Here is a 16,627-nt window from a genome sequence, read left to right as displayed (position 1 = left end):
TGTGTCCGCGGGACCGTTTGTGATGTATGTTGACCTGGAGGATGTTATCGGGGATTGCATTTGTGTTTATAATTTTTGGAAAAATGCTCGCAGTAATCCTCCTCGAAAATAAAAGATTGATCTTAATTCACTTATGATTTTATGATGATAATCTTTTTTTTTTTTTCTTTTTGATGATTTATACTTTCAGATCGCACTCACAACTATTGGTATATGCATAAATGAGAAAGGAAAAAGATGAAAATAAAAAGGCCAGGAAATCATCATGCATGCATGGTGGCAAATTAACATGATGAGTACGTATAATCTAGACCCAAAGGGCTATATATATATATATATATATATATATATATACACCTATTTCAAGAGGAAAAATCAACTTAAATTAATTAGTATAAAATTAACTACAGGCTAGGAATTAGCCTAAGGATAAGAGGAGGAGCAGAAAATTAAAGTGGAGACATTAATATGAGAACTAGATAGATGTCTAGAGTTTGTTTTGGAAATGACAAACCAGAAAATGCAACTTCTAATATTCGAACCTACCATCAATATTGGATAAATCTTTCTGGGCCAATCATTATTATCTTAAATATATATAGAGGGAAACAATAAGATGAGAGTATTTTTATAAAATGATATTATTTTTATAAGATGTTTTATAAAAATATCTTTTATTTAAAATATAATCATGTAAAATATTGTAAAAAAATATTATGTGTAAATCATTTTCAATACAGGACCTGAAAATTGGACCAAATTGGGGCCAGACATCTCTTTGAGTCAAAATTACTAGTCGTTATTCAGTTTGATTCAGCTATTAATTTGAATATATATATATATATATGTATGATTTCATTCAATTACAAATCATCATGAGAAAAGAAAAGGTTATATGAGATGAAAGAGAGATTCAAACCGACAAAAAAGATTACATTTTTATGAAGCTGTTTAATTAATGCATGCATGCGGTGTTTGCAGAGAAAGCATGGATGTGAATCTTTTTATAATTACGACCGTTGTTGAAAAGGCATCAATATTGCAGTCCAATAACGAAAAACTACTGTTCTCTTGCAAATCGCCCTTGCATGCCTATATATCCAAGAATCTTTCACTGCGCGCGGTAACCTATATATTAGCTAGCTAGTTTTTATGGGAAATACGTTGGATTCAATGGGATCCAGCTTCTGCCTATTTAGTATTTTGAGGTGAAAAAGTTTTTGAGCAGATCTCTCTCTCTCTCTCTCTCTCTGTGCGTGACGATAAAAGTTGCTTATTTTGGATGAGCTAGATAGTGACAAAAAAAATGAAGGACTATATATATAATAGGGTCTGTATGTCATCCTTTCCGAGAGGTTTATTATTGAGTCCATCATTACTGGCTATGGCCCAAAATTAATCTCAATCAGATCACCTTCCCCACTACCAAAAAGGGCATTCTCTTGACATCTTTCCCAATTTTATGATGGTGTCATCACCATTCCAGTACAGTTCCATGGAATCAAAGAGAAACAAAGTGCAACCAAATGAAATCTACAGAAGCGAAACTCTCTCTCTGATCTCGATCTCTCTCTCTCTCTCGTCACTTTATGTTCCTTGTTCAAGTAAATTCCATGATCTTCTTTCAATGAAATTCCGTAAGTGAGCACTGTAACAACCTTTGAAACTAGAGGGCTCGAATTAAATGAAATTAAAGAGGAGAAATAAAAGATTTTGAAGCATTAACACATGAGCTCACTTAGTTCAACTTCCTCCTCTCTTTTCCAGGGCAAATTCTATAATCAAAGCACTTGATGAATGTCTGCCTTAGTCTGTGGCGTCGACAAGTTTGAGTTCACTTCATTAACACCCATATTCTCAAGCTCCTCTGCTCGGTAAGTTGAATGAACACCATACAGCACATAGAACAAAGTTATGAATCCCGACCAAATTGCAAACCTTTTAAATGCGAGCATATTCAGTGTGGTCATGAGGAAGACGTTAAGGAAGACTGATATTGCCGCCGGCCATGGCATAAATGGAACCCACCATTCCGAGTGATCCTGGCGTTGATCACAAGCTGGTACCATGAAGTAGTGGAAGATGGCAGTGATGATGATCATGGATCCCCCAAATAAGGGAAGGTTCCACCATTGTTGCTTGAGCTTCCATGATATGGAGACGCCAAGAGCACAAGATGAGAGAAGGAAGAGGAACAAGAAGGTATGTGAAGCTGGGTTCTTGCCAATTATCACATATCTCCGGTATATGAGAGCGTTGGCCACAAGGTAGAACACCATGAGTGTGCCCAGGCTGACCATTCCAATGACTATCTGGAGTTCCGTGAATAGTGCAATTGTAGCCGTACAGATTCCTATATGATCATGATCAGGAGTGGATGAGAGTGAGACGATCATTTTAATGATGGGATTTTATTTAATGTACATTCATATATTTAAAATGTCAAAACAAGTTTTTAAATCGCAAGAAGAAAGCATTATATGTATGGTTTTCACTTTTCACCACTTGGAATGGGAAAAATAGGCAAATATATATACATGAGGAAGCATATATATATATATATATATATAGTGGAAAAATAAACAAATATATATAGAAGTTGTTCCATTATTGATCTGATATATATGCAGCTATTTAGGTGGCCAAAGGAAGTTGGATTTAGCTACAAAATTTGGAGGTGGGGTGTTTTCTTTAATTCTAACCTATCAATGAAAAGGTCTCCGGCCCGGATGTACTCGATCGTGTGAGTTTTATATCCCTTTTTTTGTGGTGTTAATGTTGCCCCCTTCATCAATATGGATAGACCAGCTTGAACAGGATTAATGGTAAGGAACAAGTATATGGTAAAAAAAAATTCTAAACATAAGTCTCACACTCTATACATTACTTAAAAACATATAATTTTAACATTTTGCCTTCATATTTCATTAAATATAAAATACGAGAATAAAAAAATAATTTAAAATTATATATTTTTAAATAGTGTGTAGGGTGTAAGGCTTCTGGGTAGAATTATTCTATCATAAAACTTAAGCGCTATCACCCAATCCAAAGTCTCAAACCCAACCCTAAAAATTAAGGAGCAGTACTGATCACTAAACAAATTACGAAAACATTTAGGGAAAGTATCATAAACAGATCATTGTTCTTGCGATATCTTGTTAATTACAAGGTAGACACAATTTGGATTGGTCCATTTTGGGTTTTCTTCATGCATTTGGAGATCTAGATTGATTATATATAATTTATAGGTTTATAAAGAAGCATATCATTAATATTCATGCAAAATTTTACCTACCCAGGATGAGAGTGGCATTCAATGGGGTGCCTGTTGAAGGATGAACCTTGGCCAACCATGACGGCACCAGACGGGCTCTTCCAATTACACAAAGGTACCTAGCTTGACCTAACATGGCAACCAGGAGAGAAGCAACAATTCCCAAGCTTGCGCCTGCCCCAACAACATTGCTCCCCCATTTCCACCCAATATTTTGGAAAGCGACAGAAAATGAAGCTTTATCTGGTATCTAAATTAAAACAATTGATGAAGATTTACCATATATAAATTAATTAGATTAATGTGCACTAAGAGGAGTACTTAAGCAATTAAACACATGCATGATGTTTTTGGTATATCAAATTTAGATTAGTAATTACCTTATCATATGGAATCATCATACACAAAGACAAGGCCATGAGGCAATATAGTGCAGAAACAATGAGAACTGAACCAACAATCCCCACAGGGAGGCTCTTTGAAGGGTTTTGGATCTCTTCTGCCATCGTTGAAACTGAGTCATATCCAATATAGCTGAAGTAAACAATGGCTGCTCCATCAAGAATACCTCTAACACCCTTCGGAGCTAGTCCTCCGGGGCTTACCAAGTTATTGGCACTCCCCTTGAAGAAGCCAGCAATTATTATAAATCCAAAGAAAACTATATGAAAGGCTGTCATAATAATGTTCAAGAGAGAGCTTTCCTTTGTACTGCAATATCAAAACAGACCTCCATCACTATTGAGATCCACTGAAACGATAAAAACCATTAATTTCCTGATTGTCCACTAAAATTAGGGAAAAAACTATTGAATCAATGGGAAATTAATATATATATTTAATATGTCGTCGAGAAATAAGCCAATATCAAAAAATAACCAAGCCATATGCCCACTAACCCACGTCAATGAAAGATTTAGCAAACAACGAATACTTTGTGCACCAAGATCAAGAAAAGCTTAGTAATTTTATATATATGGTAAGAAATCAAACCTATGGCATAGACAGAGAGTGAGAAGGAGAATAAGAGCGACAGCCGAGAAATCCAAGTTATCGTAACCTTCTACTAGGCCGTCCACTTTCACTCTCCATGAGTTTGGATCATTAGCTCCGACAACACAGGCTACATAGTCGGTAAAACTTCTTGCTACCGCAGCGTTGGATAATACATAATCCATTAGTATGGTTGCTCCAGCAAAGTAACCCACAAACTCTCCTACATATATATATATATAGTTTCAAAATAAAGTACTGAAAGAAGAGCTAATGAAGAAGAAAATGGAGTATGCCAAAAAGAGGAAAGACCCAGTACAGTGAAATGGAAAAGGAAAGGGTTGTGACAAAAAAAATATGCATACCAAAGGTCACTCTAAGATAGCTGAAGGCACCTCCGGCAACAGGAATTTGAACCGAGAATTCGGTATAACATAAGGAGGAAAGTAGGGCTGATATTCCAGCAATGATATATGATATGAAGATGGAAGGGCCAGAGTGTTGGTTGGCTGCAGAACCAGTTGTGACAAAGACTCCAGCACCAAGCATTCCACCAACACCAAGGGCTACCAAATCATACCACTTGAGCTTCCTCTTCATGTCTGCCCCAGACCTTTGCCTCACTTGGTTGAGCTCTTGGTCTGGGGTCCATGTGGCCAACATTCTGTTTCTGAGCCTGTGAGGTGTTTGAGAGAGGGAATAGAGATAACTGGAGAAACAAATACTTTTGGGTGCAGTTTGTATGGTGGCCATGTTTGTGAAAGAATGCAGTGTTTTGGCTTCCATGAGATGGGGTGAAGTGAAGGTTTTAAATATGCATTTGGGAGAGGATGTAATGCTTGATTCTTTTCCTCAAGGTTGATGAGAGAACGCAAGTGGGTCTCCCTAGCTTTATTGAGAGTACCTAGTTGTCCTTGTATGTGTTGAGAATGACAATAACACCCTCCTTTTTTCTCTTTCTCTCTCTCTCTCTCTTCTCACAAACAGCCTCCTTTTTCTCTTTCTCTCTCCCTCACAAACAGCCTTTGAGAACCCCAAGACCCTAAAGTTCTTCTGTTATAGAAGCATGCACAAAAAAGATAGGAAAAGGCCTAGCCATTTTGTAGTGAGTTTTGTAAGAGGAATCACTGTGCGAAGAAGGGACTTTGACCCATTCTTTTGGAATTTCACATCTAAACTTTGAAAAGAGGTGACAAGCATCCAACACTTTGTTAAAGCAACAAAAGATTTCTTCAAATTAGTCTCGAGAATAATTGAACGTGATTCCTCCACAGGAGCACATCGATCACAGTTCCAGCTAGCCATTATATTGGTAATGCACTGCTCCCATAAACTCCCAAAAGTTTTAGAGCAAAACACGTGTAGGGTTGCAACAAAGATGGATCGATATTTTGTTTCATAGTTTTACCAAATCTGATTCCAGATGATTTTGGACCAATCCAAGAAATGATAGTCAAGTTAATGGAACCATATCTTTAAAGCAGAATTTAAAAGTCCCGCTTTTAAGAAGCCAAACGAGTGGTTTTTGGGTACTCACCATAAGTTATATTAATGTACGGAAAAAGGGCGAAAATAATAAGAAACTGATCAGCTTGGAACTAATTTGAACATTTGTTTATCAGTTTATTAGTGAAATCTTGTCTGACATCTCATTTTTATGCAGCTTGTGCAACATATTCCCTCAAATCTATATAAACTAGATTAAGCTCCTGATGAAATGCAGCATTTGATCAATGTGCAATAGTACTCATGAGTAAAGCTAATTAATGTCTAGCAGTTCGCGTAAGAGCAATGCTAGCTATTATTTATATATCATTCTTTATGTTTATCATCTCGCGACATGACTACATTAAGGGTGCGTTTGGAACATAAAATCATCTCAACTCATCATTACAACTTTTTCAAATTTCAATATAAAATATAATAAACAATTCAACTTTTTCAAATCTCAAAATAATAATAATATTAAAAAATAATATTCTAATAATATTTTATCATCTCAACTCAACTCAAATCACTTCAACATCCAAACTCACCCTAAATGCATGGTTGGAAAGTTTTTATAATATTTCATTTTAATGATTTAGGTCTCATTTGGAAAGCAAAAAGAGATGAGATAAATTAATATAAAAGATTAAAATTAAATAAAATATTATTAAAATATTATTTTTTTAAATATTATTATTATTTTGAGATTTTAAAATTTTGAATTGTTTATTATATTATATGTGAAAATTTGATAAATCTATAATCATGAGATGCGATGAAATAAAATACTTTTACTATTCAAACGGAGCCTTAGGTCAAGTTTGAGGGGTGAGATGAGAATTTTATGTTTTGTTTTAGTGTTTAAAATATTATGTTTTAGTATTATTATTGTATTAGGATTTGAAAAAAGTTGAATTAAGATTTGAAAAAGTTGAATTGTTTATTATATTTTGTATGGAGATTTGAAAAATGTGTAATGATGAGATGAGATGAGAATTTTGTGTCTCATCCCACCTCCAAATCTGCCCATGTCACGTCATGAGGTCATGAGATATTGACATAATGATAAATAACATTTCTTTTCTACGTATTTGCAGCTTCTTTAACTTGCAGCATACTTAATTCTGAAAGACATGATCAACAAATTAAGCTCCTAGCTAGGAGGGCATGTCCACTTAGTTTCAAATCAAGACGACGGAGTAGTACTCGTGATAAGAATTAAGATTTATCTTTGCGTACTCGATTTGCATGCCACCAATTGACTGAAAAAGCAACAGAATGTATCAGTTAATGATTTCAGCAAGTCCTTTATATAATTTCTTACATACATATATGTACACATGATATATACAAGCTGGGTACTACTACTACTGCATCTAATGCTGTGCCTGCAGGGCCGGCGTCCAAGCATCATTATTTTTCGTTTTGTTTTGTTTTGTTTAATTTGTTCTGTATCTATGACAATTCATGAACTTGACACGCATGGGTACGCGTTATACTGGGTGTACGTATCCCAACATTAACTGTACATGGTCATGCGAGCGTGCGCCAGATGTAGACAAGCAGAAAAAATAGTAAAAAATATGCAGTTTTTTATCTTTAGTATAGAAGGTTCATAAATTTGCTACTTTTTCTAAATTTATATGATTGTTATTCTATCTAGAATCCAATTAGTTGACTGATCATGCAATAGGTTTTTATTTTTATATATATTTTAAGCATCTCGAATATATATTATTCACCTACGTCTCGAAGTTTGTAGAGATTTTTGGCTTGATATACTTGAATCTTGTACTCCTTTTTAGTCCATCATGAAACTCATCTCAGTACTGTATATTAAGTATCTAGCTATATATATCTTCTTGGTGGTTTCTATCCTTTTCATCAGATAAGTATAACTTCTGGCCGTTTCAACCTATCCCGGCCATTAATTAATTCACAGTTGATCTATTTCAAGCTTTTCAACAAAAGCATAATGCTTCTCATCTTTAAGTGGTAGGATTTATGTCACCACGTCCAATATGAGACATGAAAATGCTTTACAAGCTATACCCAGATCAGCTTTATCATGTAACTTTCGGTAAAAGGAAGAAAATGGATCGGAATCAGTCATAGCAGTTAACGGTTAGATAAAGCAGAAATTCATGTATTGAAACGCAGGTACTCATGTGAATTGAATGTACTCACTTTTTTTATCTCTCTAGCTAATTCATAGTTGCTTTTGGCTTATTTCATGCATGCCAAGCCAAAAGGCAGTACTGTTTCTTTGGTGTGAATTAAACCCAATTTGTTAGCTGCCATAAGGAAATTGAAAGGATACATGAAAGATAATAGCCTTACTTGATGCATTAACATGTTTGATGTCTTGACCTTTGATTTAAAAGCTGTATTGTCTCGAGAATATTTGGTGGAGATTGAGTGGTCCAACTTCCTTCACATCTCCACGCGCTGCAATGAAAAACTCAGAAAGTTTTGATTCCATTGGGCTATTTTCTGTCAATATCTACTAGGATTCGGATACATGCATTGTGGAGAAAAGTTATCCTTGCGCGCCACTTGGGGAAGTGTCTAGATAGATTATATAGAGCTAGGCTAGGTAAGCAATATTAGTGGTTATCGAGATGCTATTAATCATGCTTTCAAAGAGAAATCATGAGCTAGCTGGGGTCATGATCAAGCAGGTATTGGTTTGCATAAGATCAGTAGGGGATAATGATTTATGAATTAAGCCATGATTATTAAATTGCCACAGAACATGGTTGGGTTTCTTTTCATGATTCATGCGAAGTTTGTATCACTAGCTTTCATGTTCTACCTTATCATGTGTACATTACTAGGCCAGACTAGTACTACTGCTGCTCTTTAATTAGCAACTACCTGCAGGAAGAATAACTTCTTATGACCACTTAAATAAGTTCCTCTGAAGCAACAGACATGCCTCACTAGAAAAAACGAGGCATTTACCTATCGAGGGAATCAATAAAATAAGAAGAGAAAGCTAGCTGTTGATATTCTGAAGATCATGCACCATACACCTGAAACTTTAAACCTCTAAAGTAAGTGATCGATCTAATTTGCAGTTACTTGCGAATTATCAGTTTATGATGATCACTTTAATCAGGCAGCCAAAACATGCAAGAAGAGGCTAATGATCAAGATTAATAACGTTTGATACTGGAAAAAGGGGGAAATAGATTTGTCTAATATTATTTTCCCTGAAAACGAATAAATATATATATATATATATATATATATATATATATATATAATTGAGTACTGCAGGCTGACTTCAAAGACAATACTTTCTGCAACTTGCTTAGAATTTTCCTTTTTGGCTATATATAAATACACATTTCAATCTTCCAAGCTAGAAGTCCTCCAAGTTGCATGATCATTTCTCTCCAAAATAAAGAGTTTTGCGTCACTCATAGTGAGGGACAAGCTAGCAAGGATGATATGGAATGGGGCACATTTGGTTCCACAGATAGGATTATTAAAACAATGACATAGTAGTTAGCATATTCATATGATCATCATAACCATAATATATAATAAAATGAATTGAGATCTTGAGGGTTATTTTTCACGCATTAAGTTTGATTGGGTGATAAATTGCATTCAGGGGGGAATATTGGTTGGTCTCAGTTGAAGACCTTTGCTTTTGATATTCTGAAGTGGGTCATCCAAGTTTCCTTTGAACTCATTCCTCACCTCTCAGTAAGTGCCAGTACGGCATAATATGTCTTCTTATGCCGAAGGAACCTTCATAAGGTATAGTGTGATCATTTGTGAAAAGGTATTTGTTTTATATATAAAAAAGTGGAAAGAAAAAAAAAACAGAGAGAGAGAGAGAGAGAGAGAGAGAGAGAGTAGTAAGTGACTCATCACCTAGAACAGAATGCCCCTTTTGGGATTAAGAATCAACAAGGACTTTGGCTAATTTTAATCACAATGATATATAGTCCTGGCCTGTTGGACTTAATTTCCTAGAGGCCATTGGTAGTTTATATATGCAATTCGGTTGGTTTTTTCCTATACATGATACAATAATATTACATCACAAATTCTAATATTCTTAATTATATATTAATTATCCGATTAAGGGTGTCATCTAATTGATCAATGTCATTAATTAGCGTAAAACTTATATAATTTTTATTCAATGTTGTACATTAATTTTTATTCAAGACTTAAATACAAATAGTATGGTGTTTGATAAGTGCTATAACCACACATATTAATTTGAAGAAGTGTTATAGTTACAAAGAGAATATCCCACAAATTAAAGTAAACCCACAAATTGACATGATTCATATGATATGTCAGATTTATTTTATAATAAAAATATATTTACAATCTAATATACCACATCAAAACACGTCAACTTGTGGATTACTTTTGTGAGATCTCTTTGTGCCTAAAACATTTCTCATTTGGTAATAGTTTGAAAACATATCATATATACGGACATATGTTAGCTTCCAAAGTTAATGGGTAGTGTATGAACTAAATAAATTAAAAGTGAATTACATAAATGATTAAGAAACTCTCTATTGTAATCTTTTTGGTATGAGATAGATGTTAGTGCTTTCTATTTCAAGATTACAATCGCGCGTAGTCCTTGAAATCATTATAAAGGAAAATAGATTATCCCTCTCAAGTAATGTGAGATATATCGATCTTATCTCATTTACCACCTTGGCGGCAGGATTTAAGTGATCTCACACTTTTGGTTTGAAGTGACACTGAGACTATTTGTTAGAATTCAAGGATATTACAAAAGAACAGTACTTAGGGTTATGTTTGGATTCAAAAATAAGATTAGATAGTTTTAAAATGAAAATTGAAAAAAATATTATTAGAATATTATTTTTTTAATATTATTATTATTTTGAAATTTGAAAAAGTTGAATTGAGATTTGAAAATTTTGAATTGTTTATTATATTTTGTGTTAATTTGAAAAAGTTGTAATAATAAGTTGAAATAATATGAAACACTTTCTAAATCCAAACGGGACCTTAAGGTTAGAATTTGAGTCTCTTAATTAGAATCATTGTTTAAGGACACCATAACGCCCCAAACCCGGGTGGCTTGGAGAATTACTACCTGTCACTTAAAAACATATTTCCCAACACAACTAAAATAAATCTCCAAAAACTTTATTAGCAAAGCTCAATCTCATATATTCTAAATAACTACCTTGAAAACTCCACAAAGTCATTACCGCAGCAAAAATAAACTAAGGAGTCCACAATCTCCCAGTAGTCATAACAAACGTCTAAACTAATAATTTCATAAATCTTACAAAACCCAAGATATAATTAAATCTAAGAGACATTAAAACTAAAGGATATCAGAATTCATTCTTCTAACATACTCTCCTCAACTTAGTCATGCTCACCAATCTAATCTGGGTCCTCAGTTGGACTCTCCACATTATCTGAAAAATATTATGAAGATAGAGGGTGAGTTATCAACAACTCAGTAAGCAGAAGACATATGCTAGCGTGCAAACATGAGCATTTACAAAGTATAGCATGCAGAACAAAATATTTTCCAGAGTTATCTTGCAGTACAGAATATATTTTCAAAAGTAACAGAGCGATGGTTTTAAGACAAGTAAAAACCCATAGTACTTTGGCATAACATAACCTGAGCATCATCATCACATCAAAATATAGCATCTTACAGAGCAGAGACCATGTTTCAAACTTTTCTCTCTCAAGAAATGTACTAGATTATTAATCCTACTCACCATTTTCCTATACTCAATTCAAGTTATTACACAAATGAGATCAGAGCCAATTAGATGCATCATTGTATATGACTCAAATAAAGAGACTTCAACATTATTATTTAAAACTTGATATATAATAAGGATATCAATTAGGATTTGAGTGATTAGGAAAAGTACTGTATGTCATGATCATCATGTGGTGCTGAGAGCAAAGCTCTCCATTGACTGGCTAGGCACAAATATATTTCTTAGATATATAAGAGAATAAGTACATGATCATATACACATCATATAGCTACCCATGCAAGAACCTTTTCTTCTTCCGTCTGATCAATGCGCGTGGCCACTATCTGAAATCATTAGACTAAAATGATCATCATAAAGTAGTAGGCGTAAATTAAGCTTTCCATAGGTAGTCATGAGAAAGATGTTTCTAGAAAGGGCCCCATAAGCATTTTTAGCCAACCCCATGATCGCTTCCTGCAGCCCTGTAGCACTGTTATTGGGGATAGCTATTAAGACACCCCTCACATTGACTGTTGTTTTAATACTACACACACATACATCATGCATATCAATGAAAATGATATATAAGTTCACTACCTATTTATTATTTATAAGCAAAAGCCAAGTTTTAAGGTAGGAATTATTAAAATTGAAACAAAAAGTCCTCACAAGTACCAATTTTTTTTCCTTAAGTAATAATCACTATATGTAGTGTGATGTGATTCCAATGAGTATGAAGCTCATGGGCTTGAATAATTAGTCTTTTTTGTGATATATATATATATATATATATATATATTTATATATAAGTGTGTGTAGATCAGGGAGTACTGGGGTAATTTAATTATGAATGTACAGTTTCTTCTTTTTTTGTGGTCCAAACTCTGTAACATTATTTTATTAGAATATATATGAAGCTGAAGTGGCTATTGATATTTTCTCAATAATTACTAACCTATTTGCTCCAATAATTAGGTGAATTAATTATAGCATAGAAACATATATATATATATATATTTATAGTTTCTTCTTTTAGGGAAAACATTAAAGCAATGCCAGCATTTTGGTTCCCATGCATGCATGTAGAAATTATTAATTATAACTGACATAACATGCTACAATATTAATTACTTTAACATAATATCAAAATACCAGAAGTACGTAAGCAAGTGCACAAACCACAAAAAAGAAAAAAAAATGAAAATCTGAAATAAAAATGATATCCTCTTACGCAAGAAACCATTAACAATATATCAATCCAAAAAGGTAACGTCATTGGAATCAAATTTCAGGGCAAATAGGAGATAGCCCAGAAACAAAAAGTATACTAGCTAGCTAGAAGACACCAGAGAAGAACTTGTCAATAAGATAAATTAGGTCTTTGTCCCAGCTTGCAGCTAATTTGCTTTTTGTAATATGCATGCAGACAAGAGAGATCATAAAATTATTTTAAGATCAACCTAATATTATTCATGAATTATTAATCTTATAAGAATATGGTCTATCATTGCTGAGAAGAAACATTCATGCACTGATCCAGCTAGCTAGTATATATAGGATCGATCAGTGCATGCATGTACTTGTATTATCTAATTAATTAAGGAGCTGGATGGCATGGTGATAATATACTAGCTAGTATATATTGCCATGATCCTTGGGCAGCAAAATCTAATAATATCTATATATCGCAAGTACTGGATCACAAGTGGAAAGTGATGATCTCGATCTCAACTTTGATCCTTCTTTTGCTGCATGAAAAAAGAAAATCTATATGATTAATGGGTGTGGCTGTGTGTGTGTTTCATGATTTGTATCATCCATCAATAATAATTATTACAAGAAAATTGTTTATTTGTAACCAGTTATTTCTTACGAAAATGACTATTTCCTGTTAAAATGAGTCTGTTTTCGTTGTAAATAGTCATTATCGTCACAAATAATCCATCACAAATGCTCGTTTTTTTATAGTAAATGCAGGTTGATCTTCTTCACAAGATGTGTCAAATTAAAGTACTTCCAGGATTTGATATATAATATCGTACTCATGCGTGGAGATCACTTTTGGAAAAATCTATATATGTAAGAATATTGAATTTAAAAAGAAAAATGTTATAACAATATTTAAGCTCATGTACGTACGTACATTGTTGGTAGAAAAAGCTAATTACAAGTACCGCATATACTCGACCTATAAATTAACTGATATATATCAGATTCATAACAGAAAGCTACAAAAAGTCCAGCAATAATATTACCAATATTGATTTCTGATCATCATGTACTAATTGGAGATCAGCTAGCCCTTTTTTCCATTGTACTTGGCAATTTAATTAATTCATCTAGTTATATTATACTTAACCAAGATTTTTTTTACTTTCTGCATTTTTCCTTTCCATGAATGAAGTACTGGAGACTCAAACTCTCCAGTACTTTTATATATGAGAAATTCTATTTACAGTCCTGAGTGGGGGACTTGGTGTGCAACCTCATTAATGAATGAGACCGGGGTAAAAGGAGAAAAAACATCATTTTAAAAATGATATTATTGTAATTTTAAATTTTTTTTAAACATAACTATATGAACTTACATGAGCAGTCTCCATTTGAGAACTTTATGTAGACTAACTCTTTATATATATATTGGAGGGACATATCATGAGAATATTAGTGCTTTCGTTTCACATAAAAGCTGTTTTGATAGTTATATATTGAAGTGATCATGATCATTTAGGGAGTGCCGATTGCTGATTGCTCACACCTTCAGGCCAGGCATGGGGTTTTAATATCACATCTGCCACCATTAAAGTTGCCCTAGATTAAGAGTGGTGATTATGAAAGCTTATCGATATGTATAGGGTAGGGGGAGATCTAACTAGGAAGGAATTCTTAAACAGCCACCTTTTCGATGATGGAAAACGTTAATTAAATTAAATCACGGTTCCTGGAATCTCTTGGGTGAAACTTACGTAGCCATCATATATAGACACATGACCTACCATATTAATATATAATTTTCATATGAAAAATCCCACAACTAGGACAAAATTTAAAGAGACTTTTCCAAAAAGTTAACCATATTGATGTATATATATAGGACTATATTATATATATATATATATATATATATATATATGATCATTCAACTGATCATCTTGTAGTACTTGACTATTAATTCAGATCACATTGCTAAATTGAATTTTTTTTTTCCCCCCAAAAATAATATTTGTATATGATAAATTAATATGTCAAAGAATGAATATATAAAGGCACTGATGATAAGTGTGATGTCAATATCCACACATCGCTTCAAATTAACCAATTTCTAGTGTAATACGGGGAGAGGGATCCAGAGCTTGAAGTAATTTAATGAAGATACATGATTATAGCTTGTAATACTGACATCATGATCTAAATAGTCAACCCAAAACCTTAATTAAACAGCTTAATTACAAGACCTTTTCCAATAATGTCAATGAGGCGCCTCTCATCATGAAGATCATGGTTTCATAATATGCGTTTGGTATATTTTCACACTATGGTGTAGTACTACTAGAGATTCATTGAGAGCTGGCATTTTCTCAGTCTCATTAAGAAAAATTATATTTGCAAATCGGCATGGAATTAGGACACAGCTGACATGCGATTTGATTTACAATAAAAATTTAGGAGTCGTTTGGATTGAGAAACACTATCAACCCATCTCATCTTATATCATCTCATTTTATCATTACGAATAACTTTTCTAAATTCTCACACAAAATATAATAAATGATTTAATTTTTTCAAATTTCAAAATAATAATAATATCAAAAAATAATATTCTAACAATATTTGATTCAACTTTCATCTAAAATCATCTGAGCATCTCACCTCACTATCCAATTAAACAGCTCCTTAAACTTGCAAGTAGATGAGATCTCCTCCCTTGAATCCATCTCTCGTGTAGGCACGGTTAAATTCTAAACTCATGTTGGTCGAGGATAAGAAATTTAAAAAGAAAAAGAAAAACTTTACTATAGTTGAGCTAAGTGACCCATTAGCTAGCTAGGGTCCTAATTAAATTTAAGCTCTTTTTTTTTTTTTTTTTTTTTAATCTCTCAACATCTTTCACAAAGTGGATTATCCTGAGTACCACAGTAGTACTGTAATACATGAGTGTATGATAATAACCAATATTATCTTTCTCACGAATATAAAAATTTGATTGGCTATAATTTTCTGACATTATAAGAGTGGTACCATTTTAGTCAGAGTGTTAATCAAAAGGAAGTCATTGGAGGGGAATTTGGAAAGCCTTTGGAGGGGGTGGATCGAGGCGAATTTGTGACATCTTATTGCCACTAATGATACCTTTAGAGAAAGTAGATTTATATTTTTATATTTATATATATATAGAAAAATAAAAGATAAATAATTTTTTGTACAAAAGCAGGCTAATGTTTATCCTAATATTCCGATTTGGGAAAGGCTGTGATGGAGAACATCCCCCACCAAAGTGTTTTGAGGGGAAAATGGAGGAAAGGAGTGGTGAGGGAATGCATGGGTCGGTGGTGGTGGTGATGGTGGTGATGGTGGTTTCTCTCATCACAATTTATTTGTGGGAGGCCAATATTGATTTATTCCTAGGTTCTCCATCATGTGACACGTGGAAATATATATATGCGGATCATCATAATGTTTCTACTCTATAGTTTATGAGTGCTACAGCTATAAAAAAAAAAATTACACAAAAATAATCTTACAAACTGACGTGATTTCATGCGATCTGTCAAATCTGCTTTACAATAAAAACAACTTTATAATCTGACAAACCACATCAGTTTGTGAGATTATTTTTATATAATCACCTTATGGTTAGAATATTTCTCATAATCTTTTCCTCCCGGCCCCCATTAAATTTCATGTTGGGTTGCTAGGATGGATGTTGGGCATGGAAATTAGGTTTACACTTACATTTGAATGATATGATATATAGAACAGTTGATTGATTCAAAGTTTGCGTAAAAGTGAGTCCAAACTTCTGCTATTCTTCACAAAAAGGATACATGAGAATCAAATCTTCTTTGGTTTTTATATCATAATTTTGTAAAAATCAACTGTACTACATGATTTACCACTACAAGTG

General features: G+C 33.3%; 1 protein-coding gene across 1 annotated transcript; it reads right to left on the bottom strand.

Annotated features, from left to right (window-relative positions):
• Positions 1-1,680: 1,680 nt before the first annotated feature.
• LOC109003370 (cationic amino acid transporter 6, chloroplastic-like) lies at positions 1,681-5,056 on the bottom strand. Its single transcript, XM_018981485.2, has 5 exons — positions 4,636-5,056; positions 4,271-4,493; positions 3,658-3,988; positions 3,299-3,527; positions 1,681-2,353 (listed from the first exon to the last, which is right to left on the bottom strand). Exons 1-5 carry the CDS (start codon positions 5,054-5,056, stop codon positions 1,782-1,784), a joined length of 1,776 nt encoding a protein of 591 aa, XP_018837030.1. The 3' UTR covers positions 1,681-1,781.
• Positions 5,057-16,627: the final 11,571 nt, after the last annotated feature.

Source organism: Juglans regia, chromosome 2 (genome assembly GCF_001411555.2).
Source record: "Juglans regia cultivar Chandler chromosome 2, Walnut 2.0, whole genome shotgun sequence".
NCBI classification, from domain to species: domain Eukaryota; kingdom Viridiplantae; phylum Streptophyta; class Magnoliopsida; order Fagales; family Juglandaceae; genus Juglans; species Juglans regia.
This window is presented reverse-complemented; position numbering and strand designations above follow the sequence as displayed.

Coding starts and splice junctions, on each gene's coding strand:
- LOC109003370 (XM_018981485.2), bottom strand. CDS start 5,056: ATGGAAGCCAAAACACTGCATTCTTTCACAAACATGGCCACCATACAA. Junction 3,989..4,270: donor ACTCTCTGTCTATGCCATAG/GTTTGATTTCTT, acceptor TTGATATTGCAG/TACAAAGGAAAGCTCTCTCT. Junction 3,528..3,657: donor TGATGATTCCATATGATAAG/GTAATTACTAAT, acceptor GTTTTAATTTAG/ATACCAGATAAAGCTTCATT.